The 12,269-nt window shown below is 33.2% G+C and overlaps 1 protein-coding gene across 2 annotated transcripts; it reads left to right on the forward strand.

The window, feature by feature from the left end:
• The first annotated feature begins 3,540 nt into the window (after positions 1–3,540).
• Positions 3,541–10,518, forward strand: LOC107430894 (calcium-dependent protein kinase 13). 2 transcript variants are annotated; one of them, XM_016041768.4, is made up of 7 exons: positions 3,547–4,693; positions 6,559–6,702; positions 6,902–7,054; positions 8,807–8,922; positions 8,991–9,158; positions 9,793–10,023; positions 10,102–10,518. In XM_016041768.4, the coding sequence occupies exons 1-7, from the start codon at positions 4,072–4,074 to the stop codon at positions 10,246–10,248; spliced, it is 1,581 nt and encodes a 526-aa protein (XP_015897254.1). In that variant the 5' UTR covers positions 3,547–4,071; the 3' UTR covers positions 10,249–10,518. The 2 variants fall into 2 exon arrangements, with proteins under 2 accessions (XP_060674251.1, XP_015897254.1); XM_060818268.1 differs by lacking the exon at positions 6,559–6,702 and having other exon boundaries at positions 3,541–4,693.
• Positions 10,519–12,269: the final 1,751 nt, after the last annotated feature.

A 12,269-nucleotide genomic window follows, 5' to 3' on the forward strand; every position in this document is an offset into this window, starting at 1 on the left:
AAAAATTCTGTTTTGAGTTTTGACTGTAAATGAAAACTTAAAAGTTGTACATGTTATATAACAAACAAAAATTGAGATGGGGACGAATATCCCATGCGTGAAACTTTATAATATCAATTATAAAAACACTTCCTCTGTTTCAGTTTTTCTTGTGCGGCAAAAATGCAACGGTATAGAATTCTTTACCAAGTATACTCTCTTAACCTATTAATTGCTGCGCTCATGTAGTTTTGACTTAGGATCAAAGTAAAGCAGGCTTTTGAAAAAAAAAGACATAATAGATGACGATTTAACTTACGTATAGGGCAAGCTATATAATTCTATATGGTCCATGTCTTAAATTTTTCTTCATGCCTATTTGACTAATATTATTTGCTTATATAATTCTCCATCTAATTCCTTCAATGTCTTGATTATGACACTTCTTACGTTTTGCTTGCTATATTGCTGCCAATGTCATCATTTGCTCAAGCAATACGTGATATCTAACCTAATAAGTCCACAGCCTCCGCAAAACCCCTTTCAGGTCAAGCTTTTCACAAAGAAAAAATTTCCCTATAAAGTGAAAATAAAACCTTTTCAATCACTTATTTACCCCCAAAAAAAAAAAAAAATTCAATCGCTTGCCTTTTTATCAAAGAAAAAAAAAAAAAAAACCACTTCCTGTTTGCCATTATTGTAGTAGTAAGTAATTGATTTGGTCAAGGCATTGATAGAAAAAAAGAATACTAAATTCAATCTGTGGTATTGCAAATAGTGTTAGCAGTGATTTATATTCTTAATTTGAATGGTAGATGAAAGGCCTTCACGTAGATATCGTTAACTTTTTCTTAAAGCTTGAAGTATAATTGATTGAGTTTTCTTTATGTGTGAATGATGATTTATTCACCCAAAAAAAAAAAAAATGATGGAGTTCAGAAGATGTGACTTTGCTCGTATCATGTTAAAGAATTATATATATATATATATATATATATATTTTTTTTTTTCCTAAAATCTCAAACTTTAAGAATGTGGGCGGATAATGATTTATATACTTTAATATAAAATGCTAGATTAATTCCTAAAAAATATGATATGCGCTTTTTTTTAAAAAAAAATAATGGAAATCTATGATGTGGTTGCTTACAAATTGACCCAACATACGCGCTATGGCGCTAGACCTAGAGATTAGTTGAATTCCATGACTATAAATGTTCGAGTACTGTTGGAATTTAACTTAAATTCCCAAATTGAGATTAGTTGTGGTGCTCAAATATCTTACCTATATTTGTAGAAACTAGAGTTCAAGTTCTTTCTGAGTTCTTTGCTTGAAATTCTTTCATTTCCTTGGTTTATACGATCTTTGATATATTGATATATTTTTATTTGATTGATATTTGATATAACTGGTAGTGTTTGATTTTCTAGGAAATATATATATATACATATATATAGCATTTGATTTTTTAAGGGCCATGACGTTTTTTTGGTATGCATATGCAGGGGATAAGTCATGAGGTCTGGTTCGCCAAGGGCGCCTCAAGAGTCTATAATATGATTTAATTCGGCTATAGGAGACAAAGAGTTTTTTTTTTTTGGGTAAATTATAGGAGACAAAGAGTTGAGTGTGTGAAAAGAAAGTGAATTTATTTAGCAGTCTTTTAGCATAATCAAGTGCTCGAACCAATAATTCTGAATTTTGGTTGATCACTCCAAAGCGCTGAAAACCAAAAGAAAGAAACAAATTAAAGAAAAAACAAATTCAAGTGTTGGTGGATCTCTCTCTCTCTCTCTCTCTTTATTTATTTTTTTAAATAATAATAATAAGAAGAAGAAGAAGAAGAAGAAGAAAAAAAAGTTTGAATTTTAGGTGTCTTCAACCATAATCTACCTTCAAAATATGGATATAAATGGTGTATTAATTGAGTAAAGTGTACTTGATTAAGTTTTAAGAAGTTAAATGCATAAAGAGCAATATATTATTGAAGAAATAAATTCATATATCATAAAAATTTTCCATTAAACAAAAAAATATTATCCTACTTTTTTGCAAATTTTTTTAACATATGAACAAAATGGAAAATAAAAATGTACAATAAAAAGTGAGCCTTATTCCACAATATTTTGGTCCCACTATATGACCAAAGAGATCCTAATAAAACCTATAGTTTTGAAACCAAGAATATGAATTTGGAGCAGCAATAATCATGTAGGTCTTCATAATTAATTAAGTGCTTTGAAAATGCAAGCCAAATAAAAAGGAAGAAAGCTGGTTGTTAGAGTGTCAAAGGAGACCCACTTGAGAGCCTTTGACATAGTAATATAAACCCAAAGAAGAGACAGACAGCAGGTCCTCCTTTACTCTCAAATGTTTGCAACTAAAAGAGACAACAACTAGCATCTTCTCCTACCTAGTTAATTCTCTCCTACTACCATCTTTTCTTTCCAAGTGCTTTGGGATTTTTCATTATGCTCCAAACATTGTTCTTAATATTTCTGAGGCCCATGAACTTACCTTTAGGTATTACAATTATCACCTATGAAATTTTCACTTCTTTCTATCTTCTAACAACAAAAACAAAATCATCTTAATAGTTTCTTTTTCCATGTTATTTTAGAAACGGTAGAGTGGTAAATTCTACTATTTTTCAAGATAGAAATCCAGAGTTTGGAACCTCGACTTCAAAATTTTGTTTGTGAATATATTTGTTAGAACTCAATATATACTTTTATATTTTTGAAGCATGGAAGTTATCAGGGGAAAAATATATGAAAAAAGGTTTTAATATTCATTATTTGGTTAAAAGAAGATTATGAATTAAAGACACATGTGTAACATAAAAACCCACACAAAATGCACTTTTTTTTTAAGAAAAATTTATGCTTCAATGGAAAATAAGTAATAATTTTAATTATTTTTTGTCTTTATTTTTTGAATCGTTAGTGGATTTCAAACTAAAAACATACAGTTCAATTATTTAGAAAGAATAGCATATGTACAAAAAGAATTTTTTTATAGTTGAAACTTAAATGAAACTTTATTACATATTCTTCATGGTATTGTAGAATATCTTAAAACTTCTCGTATTTTAAACAATATCTTGAGTAAAAGAGAGAAAAAAAAAAAAGAAGAAGAAGAAAAAGATAGAAAATTAACATTTTTGTACTTATAATATGTTCTTCATTAGTATTACAAGAAGCTTTTGTTTATTTAATTGCATTGAATTCTAGGGGTAGCTAAGGTAGGGAACTAATTTTTTTTCCCCTCTTTTTTGCGTAGCAGGAATAAAGAAGTGACTAAAGCTGAAAGAGCAAGAAGACAGAGACACCAATACAAGAAAAACAGAAATTCCGAGGAAGAAAATGGAAATTTTACATAAATCGAGGGGCTCAATTATAAAAATTTGATTATTTAATAAGCCCCTATCATCATGTCTTTACCATAGGTACCGGTTGAAAAGCAATTTTCAAATTAAGGATCCAAATTCTGTGTATTTTTCTTTTGGGCCACAATTTTTAAAACCCAAAATTAAAATTTGAGACCCATAAAAAAATAAAAAAATTCATTACACGTCCTCTCTGTCTTTCGATCTTCTCTCAACTCACTCACCGTCCCGTTCCGACCGTTCACTCTTCGATTAGCCGACAAAAATCACAGAACCAAAGAAGAACATATGAAAATATATATATATATATATATTATATTTTTTTAAAAATAATAATAATAAAAACCAGAGAGAATTTTCCATTTTCCATTTTTATATAAAAAATATATAATATTCTTTTCAAAAAGACGAACACTCTTCTCTCTACTCTCTCTACAAAAGCATCAGAACCGTTACCGTACAACTCATCAACTTCACGGACCTTCTATGGTCTTACTCTCTCTAGCTGTGTTCGCTCTTTTCCGTCACATCGCTTTGATTTTCACGGCTTACAAGAGCTTCTCTGTTCATTTCTTTCTCTCTCTCTTAGGGTTAGGGTTTCGGCATTGTCATGTGAAACCCTAGCTCAAGGGTGTGAGTAGAGAGAGAGAGAGAGAGGTTTTTCTTTTTTGCGAGATCGGTACGGGACGAGGCGGTCTTTGCAATGGGAAATTGTTGCAGATCTCCAGCGGCCGTGGCCAGAGAAGATGTGAAGTCGAACTACTCCGGCCACGATCACGGCCGGCGAGATTCGAACGCTGGTAAGAAAGCTCCGATCACGGTGCTGAATGGAGTTCCCAAAGAGAATATCGAGGAGAAGTATCTGGTGGATCGAGAGCTTGGCCGTGGAGAGTTTGGAGTGACTTACCTCTGTATTGACCGCCAGTCAAGGGAGCTACTGGCTTGCAAGAGTATATCGAAGAGGAAGCTGAGAACGGCGGTGGACATTGAGGATGTAAGGAGGGAGGTGGCGATAATGAAGCATTTGCCGAAGAATTCGAGCATTGTGAGCTTGAAGGAGGCTTGCGAGGACGACAATGCGGTGCATTTGGTAATGGAGTTGTGTGAGGGAGGCGAGCTCTTCGATCGGATTGTGGCGAGAGGGCATTATACAGAGCGAGCTGCTGCAGCTGTCACCAGGACGATTGTGGAGGTCGTGCAGCTTTGCCACAAGCATGGTGTAATTCATAGGGATTTGAAGCCGGAGAACTTTTTGTTTGCCAACAAGAAGGAGAATTCGCCTTTGAAGGCTATTGATTTTGGGTTGTCTATATTCTTCAAGCCAGGTAAAAGAGTTTGAATTTTAAGGCTTGGTTTTTTCCTTTGCTGGCTTCAACAATTTAGCAAGTAATATATATGTTTTGAAGGAAATGATGACTCAGATTATTGTTGAGACTTAATTGGCATACTCTGGCTTGAGTAAATCCGTGAAATGTGCGTGTTTAGTAGTGATTTCCATATTTAGTTGGATTGGTTGTGGAAAGCAGAACTTGAGTTGAAGGGTGGCAACAGTTCCTTTTAGTCTAAGTTTTATTAATAAGATTGATTAATTATTCGGATGCCTCAGTTAGTCTCTGTGCTAAATCCATTACGTTCAATTGATATATAATTTTGAAATGGCAACATTTCATCGATGAAGATGCTAGATTCCGAAGCTGAGGCTGTGTAGCAAAACCATTTAAATTCATCTGTCTGATTTGCAGCTATTCTACTAAATTTAATTTCTTTTTTCCTTGAGTAGCAAAATTTAAGTGGAAAACGTGGAAAGGGGTAAAATGTATTGGTTGGAATTTGTTGTAATGCATTAGGCAACTAAGTGGAATGCTATCTCTTCCTGCACCATCTTGTTGGTATTTCGTAATTTCTCATGTCGTGAATAACTTGCATTTGACAAAATATGTTTTAACTTAAACACCATAATTTCATTTGGATTGCTTGTATTATTTCAAGCAGTATTTATATGTAGAGCAGAATTACTTATATATTTTTGCTTATGGATTTAAATCTAAAGATTTGAAGATTTCATCGACACTTGATGAAATACTGCCTATGCAGGACAGCCCTAGCTTAGCTTACTGTATTTAGTTCACTAGGGATGGAATGGATTATGATCCTTCAGCTGATAGCTACGAGTTTCTTTTGATTAAAGGGTTTACTTATCTATGTGTAATGTATGATAAGTAAAATAAAGGATGGAACCGGTACCTAATTCTGTTACAATATTTAATATAATAGGGGTTTAAAAAATATTTGAAAATGTGGCGTATCTTGCTTTTAGTACACTATAGCTTGCCATTCTTTTAGCCTTACAACAAGGAAATCTGGCATTTTTGTTGATTAGCATAAATGGTCTTATGTGTGTGTTAAATCAAAATCTGTGGACTTATATGTATGACAGTATGATCTACATCTTATGTCTCTATTTCTTCATCATCTCTTAGTAATGGTGCTTTGAACTTATATATCTTTAGTGCCTTTTATTTTTGGCATCACCTTCAACTTAATATGTTTTATTTTCCCTGCTCAACTACATAAAGTTGACTTAGAATTTTATAGTTTTGTAGTTCTAAAACTGTTTAGACTTTATAATATTTTGATAACCAAGTGATGTGGTAGAACTTTATTTGTTGACAAATAGATGAGACCATCATCCAAAAGCAATTGGGACAAATTGTAGATGAATTGAAAAGTAACATCTCACTTGCCATAAAAAACTTAAGTTCGTAACATATATTTTATTGATATTTTAGTTAGGTGATTTTCTTGAATTAGTCCTACCTTTGAATTATTTCTTGGTAACTTTTCTGTCATCATTATAGAGTCTGACTTCTCTTTGTTGAATCTTTCTGAACATTTATTTGATCTCCTCTCCATGTGGTTCATAGCATAATCTTCTTTGACCGATTTAGCTTTTTATATGTATCGCCATCAATTTATTGAGCATACCTGCAAATTGCATATGATTTCTTGGACATTGGAAGTTTTATGGTTGGATTTTTGTCTAACTTTATATGGGCATTTTCTTTTCTCAGTGCTAATGTCATCAAATAGAAACAATCTAGTCTATTGGTACAAAGCGTTGATAAAAATGCCTTAGTTAAAATATTACGTGTTTAAATTTCTAAGGATATTAACTTCTTCAAATTTCTAGGTGAGAGATTTTCGGAAATTGTTGGAAGTCCATATTATATGGCTCCAGAGGTGCTCAAGCGGAATTACGGGCCAGAAATAGATATATGGAGTGCAGGAGTTATTCTATATATTTTATTGTGTGGGGTTCCTCCTTTTTGGGCTGGTAATTAAACTCCTACTTGTTTTGTCCCTCTCTTTCTGTATGCCTTTCGGCTTGCACATGTTCATAATTTCACAATTTTCATGCTTAACTCATATTAGAATATGTTTTTCTCATCTTTGGTCCAGAATAGAGTTATATTTACTTTGCCCTTATGGTCTGAAAGGACTTTTTGCTTACCTAAAGTGTGATTTTAATGCAGAGTCTGAACAAGGTGTTGCACAAGCAATTCTTCGTGGGCTAATAGATTTCAAACGTGATCCTTGGCCCAATATTTCAGATAGTGCTAAGAGTCTAGTCAGGCAGATGTTAGAGCCGGATCCAAAGCTACGACTAACTGCAAAGCAAGTGCTTGGTAATTACTCTCTTTTCTGATGATGGTGTTACATTGTGATGGGATGCATGGCATGTTGTATGTTTGTCAGTGCTTTTGCTTATCTTATACCAGGTGGGGTGTTTATCTTTAGGGTTTTGATGGGCTTATCTTAATATTTTTCTCTTAATTTCAATCATGTTCGGGTAAAAGTCAAATTGCATAAGAAAAGGTAATTACTATGAAAGTTCAAGAAACTAAGGCCACGTTCAGTCTGATACCCAATACCTTTTTTCTGTTTTCTTTTTTTCTTTTCTTTTTTAAATGAAAAAAGAGTCAACCAAATAATACATCCAATTTTTTAAAACATAAAAAACATACTAGGAACCCATCATTTCTCTATCCCACCTTTCTGTTCACTAACTCTTCTCTCTCTTTATTTTCTTCTTTACATTGTCTCTAATATGTTTATATATCTTTTTCTGAAAAATTCTATACTAAACAAATTTTCCAAATTTACAAATCACCATCAATTCATAATACAATCTTGTTTTTGAATTCATAAAAGAAAGTAAGAGTCTGAATAAAAGAAATGCAAAACTGGTTTTGCTTTGGACTGTTGAATCTGTAAACAATTTCTAAAACATAATGTGATATAATCTTTTGCTGGTGGTGTCCTGACTCTTGAATTTGTTTAAGAAGATAACAATTTATTAGAGCTCTAAGAGAAAAAGAGGAGCAATTGGCTTAGACTGCAGAATATGTTATCCTGCATAGAGATTATGTTGATCATGATGTCTAAAGTCCAATGGTAGAATATGCCAAGTTTCATGCCTAGATCTCGGGTTGAATCTGCAGTATATGGATTTTCAAAAGATAAACAAGAAACAGAAAGGGACAGAGAAAGAAGAAGAGCAGGAGGAAGAGGAGAAAGGTGACGCATAAAAATTTTGCTGCCAAGAGAAAAAAATGTTGGTCAATGTTTGGGTACTCATTGTGCCCCCTGAACTCTAACACAGTTTGCACTTCGCCTCTGCAATGTGCAAAAACAATCTCCTTGCATGACTCAATTTCTCGTAACATTTGACAATTTCCAATAGACATGCACATTTATGAAAAGTTTTGGCAAAGCTGATCATATTCAAATCCATTTGATTTAAATTCATCCTTGATATTGTTCTCGCATTCTCTATTTAATTTTTCAATGCTTATCTTCCTAAGGTAAAACTAAAAAAAAAATTAAGTATTCAACCAAATCAAATCCCACTATAGGTAGCTAATCCTAGCCAAATATACTAATTTGATAGGAATATGATTTAACAGAGAGAAATGTGATGGATTTTGTTATTGGGGAGCAATGTTAAATCATTTCAATAGTTTGGTTGGGCAACATTTAGTTTGCCTGAATAAATAGACTTGACAACAGAAAATTGGACATGTTAAATTATTTTTTTGTTTTATTGCTTTTGTATATGTGTATTATACTGGCAAAGGCTACATAAATGTTTGAATGAGAATCTTTTAGAAACAGTACTAAGCATGTTGGAAATACAAACAGTGAGCTTTAATTGGAAGAAGGGTACAATTCTACGTGAATCCCTATGCCTTAAATGTTATGGGATAGGACGTACAAGCAAAATGCTGTCATATCCTGTTTGGTTCAGAAGCTTTAAGCCTAGGTTGGAAGTAAACATATAACTCTTTGGATATTGACATTTCTAGTAGTTTTCAATTTTGAACTTACAAAATTTTGATTATTTGTTACCTGATATACATCTTTTCTTTGTTCTGCAGAGCATCCATGGCTCCAAAATGCTAAGAAAGCGCCAAATGTGCCCCTTGGGGATGTTGTTAAGTCAAGGCTTAAGCAGTTCTCAATGATGAACAGATTCAAAAGAAAGGCCCTGAGGGTTAGTTTCCTGCTTCAATAAACTTATTTTTCTATGGAAGGAAGAAACTAAGCGGTTGTTTCAAACAGGTTATTGCTGATTTCTTCTCGATTGAAGAAGTTGAGGACATTAAAGAGATGTTTAGGAAGATGGACACCGACAATGATGGTATTGTTTCAATTGAAGAATTAAAATCTGGACTCCGAAACTTTGGATCCCAGCTTGCAGAATCTGAAGTTCAAATGCTTATTGAAGCTGTGAGTTTACTTGCTTCGTGGATGATTCTGTCAACAGTATCTCTACCATGAAGTTGATGCATATTCTGCTTTATGTTCGTTTGAACTATCCTGTGGTCTTCCTGTAGATATCTTAGGCCGGTCCTTTTAACATACCTTAGGCAGAGTTGTTTACCATTTCCTAGCTTTCTAGAAATTATGATTGAGATAACTAAAGATATCTGTTAGTAGCTTTTAAAAGTCTTCCTTCTGCAGTTGATTCTAGTTGTGTTTGTGATTGATTTAAGTCGTGTAATCACCTTAGAGAAAATCTGGGTACAATGTAAATATAATTTGACCTTTTATATGGACATTGTTAGACAACTCTCTTTGTGCATCTAGAATTCTAAAACCAAAGTTCCAATTCTGTTTGCAGAGTGAAACATGTATCTTGGCATTCCAGTTTATGTTTTTGATGTAGAGAATTGTATCATTGGAAAAGATATATGGAAGGATAGGATTGATGATATGCCCTTGCTCTTGTTCCGTTGCTTGTTTGTTAAGTAATTTCCAACACCCCTTGTCAGTGCAACATGATCATTTTTAAAAGATATTTAAGTAGAAATATGAATTTTCAGCATTAAGTTGGTTTATTATGTGAGATTGTTGGTTGCAGGTTGACACTAATGGGAAGGGAACATTGGACTGTGGAGAATTTGTTGCTGTTTCCCTCCACCTACAAAGAATGGCCAATGATGAGCACCTTCGGAAGGCATTTTCCTACTTTGACAAGGATGGCAATGGCTACATTGAACCAGATGAGCTTCGTGATTCATTGATGGAAGATGGAGCAGATGATTGCACAGATGTAGCGAATGACATATTCCAAGAAGTGGACACAGACAAGGTGAGGATTCATTTAGTTAGCTTCGACTAAATATGATCTTGAACATGAAATAGTGATCTTATCTTAAATGGATTCCAGGATGGGCTTATTAGCTATGATGAATTTGTGGCCATGATGAAGACTGGAACAGATTGGAGAAAAGCTTCTCGACATTATTCAAGAGGAAGATTCAACAATCTAAGCATGAAGCTGATGAAGGATGGTTCTCTAAATTTGGGGGAGTGAACAATACACGAGGTTGGTGTTTGACTAATCCATACAAAAGAAGTATTATGTCATTCCCTGCACATATTGTACTTGCTTTCTTTTGTGATTTGTGATTATTTGTTGGGGTCCCCTTATCACGTGGGCCTACTTTTGCTTTGTGCCTTACAAGGATCATGATGGTGGGCTGAGTACATTTTGTTTATCCCTGCAAATCTTAATTGTGTAAAACACTGTACCTTGTAGCTATGGCACGGCATGTATGATTCTGTCCTTTTTTTACCATTTCAACCCGTCTGTGTTTGTTTTTGGTTGACAATGTGGAATTGAACTCGGTAGTGTTGTGGTATACGTTTTTACCAGAGAAAATATGGGTCTTAGTGTGTGTGTGTTTTGGCCTCATTAGCGGATAGCCCAACCTCCCCACTCGCCCACCCATCCACTCCCATCAAGTTGTTAGCAAGTCATTACATAATTCCCGCCGCTGAGGCTATGCGGTTGGTAAGTTGCAAGTCATATAGTGGAGCAGGTGCATGTGATTGTTCATGATCTATCACACTCTTGGGGACGAATATGGCAGGAGCTATTCGCATGGCGGCTATTTATGATTTTAATCATGACAACCTTATTATGATTTTTACTAGTGGAGGCTAATCAAGATTAGAGAGTTATGTTCGTTTTTTTTTTTTTTTTTTTTTTTTTTTTTTTTTTTGTTGTTGTAAATTAAAGTCTCCAAGAATGACTTTTCATTGTAGTCTCATTTCTATCCGAACTACAGCTGTGATTCATGGGTATTTTAGTAGTTTGACGTCATATCGTGATTTAAGCTGTTGGCTTTTCTTCGTGTAGGTTTTCTTTGTAAAAAAGCACACCGTCTCTTTTTATATATTATAAAGTTTTAATCTATTAGAATAGGCGCCATTTCTTACTTACTAATGATGGTCACCGCCACAATTAAAGAAAACTAGTAAAGAAAAAAGGAGGAAAAAAAAGAAAAAAAGAAAAAAAAAGAAGAAGCTTGATTTAAAAGTTTTTATTCTTTGAAGTAAACAATTTCATATTGGGAATTATAAAAACTGCCTTTCGGTGCATGATCAAAGAAAAGGTTTAGTATTGGGGTCAAAACCAGGTTGAGTAAAATTAAGGCTAAAAGTAATCCATCAGATGAAACTTTTTATGTTCTGATCTCATTATTTTTTCTTTTCTTTTCTTGTTTTGGGTTATAATGAGTGAAGCAAATGTCGACAACACCGGTGAAAAGTTGCCGATTTTGTCGGTTGTCGACCACCTTTGACACCAATAGGGGGGGAGGGAAAGAGTTTATATCATGGGTGTTGTCGGAATGTTGTCGGATTCGATGGGTTTCGCCTGGAAACACAGGAATCAGTAGGGATTTTGTTTTTTGGATGGATATGGTGGAAATTCTGATGGAGAAGTCGGCGAGAAGTTGTAGGGTTTTGGTGGATTTTTAGAGGAGATGTCGGCGAGAAGTCATCAGGTTTCGATGGATTTTCAGAGGAGATGTCGGCGGCTGTGATGTGGGTTGGTTGTGATCTGGCAGAGAAGAGAGGGAAGAAGAAGACGAAGGAAAAAGAGGAAGAAGAAGAAAGGATAATAAAGAAATTTCCACATGGGGGGAAGGAAAGAGAAAGAAAAAAATAAATGAATAAATAAAATATGATAATATTTTTATAATAAAATAATATAAAATAATAATATGATAATATTATATTATATAAAGGGTTTAATATATTATTTTTTTATATGTAGTATTTTAATACACATCTTTTTATTTTTTTTTATCTTAGTGTTTAATTTAATTTAATTTATTTTTTTAATAAATTTAATTTTATTTATTTAAAAATAGATAAATAATATTGTTAGTTTTTTTTGTTATATATTATATAAAATTTTAGTATATATGCTTAATTAGATGAGTATTTTATTATATTTTATTATTATTGTATTCTAATTATTAAATTTTTATATTATTTTATTATATTAATTATTTTATATCTCAAAATTTGTATTCTAAATTAAAA

This window comes from Ziziphus jujuba, chromosome 6 (genome assembly GCF_031755915.1).
Source record: "Ziziphus jujuba cultivar Dongzao chromosome 6, ASM3175591v1".
Lineage (NCBI taxonomy): Eukaryota > Viridiplantae > Streptophyta > Magnoliopsida > Rosales > Rhamnaceae > Ziziphus > Ziziphus jujuba.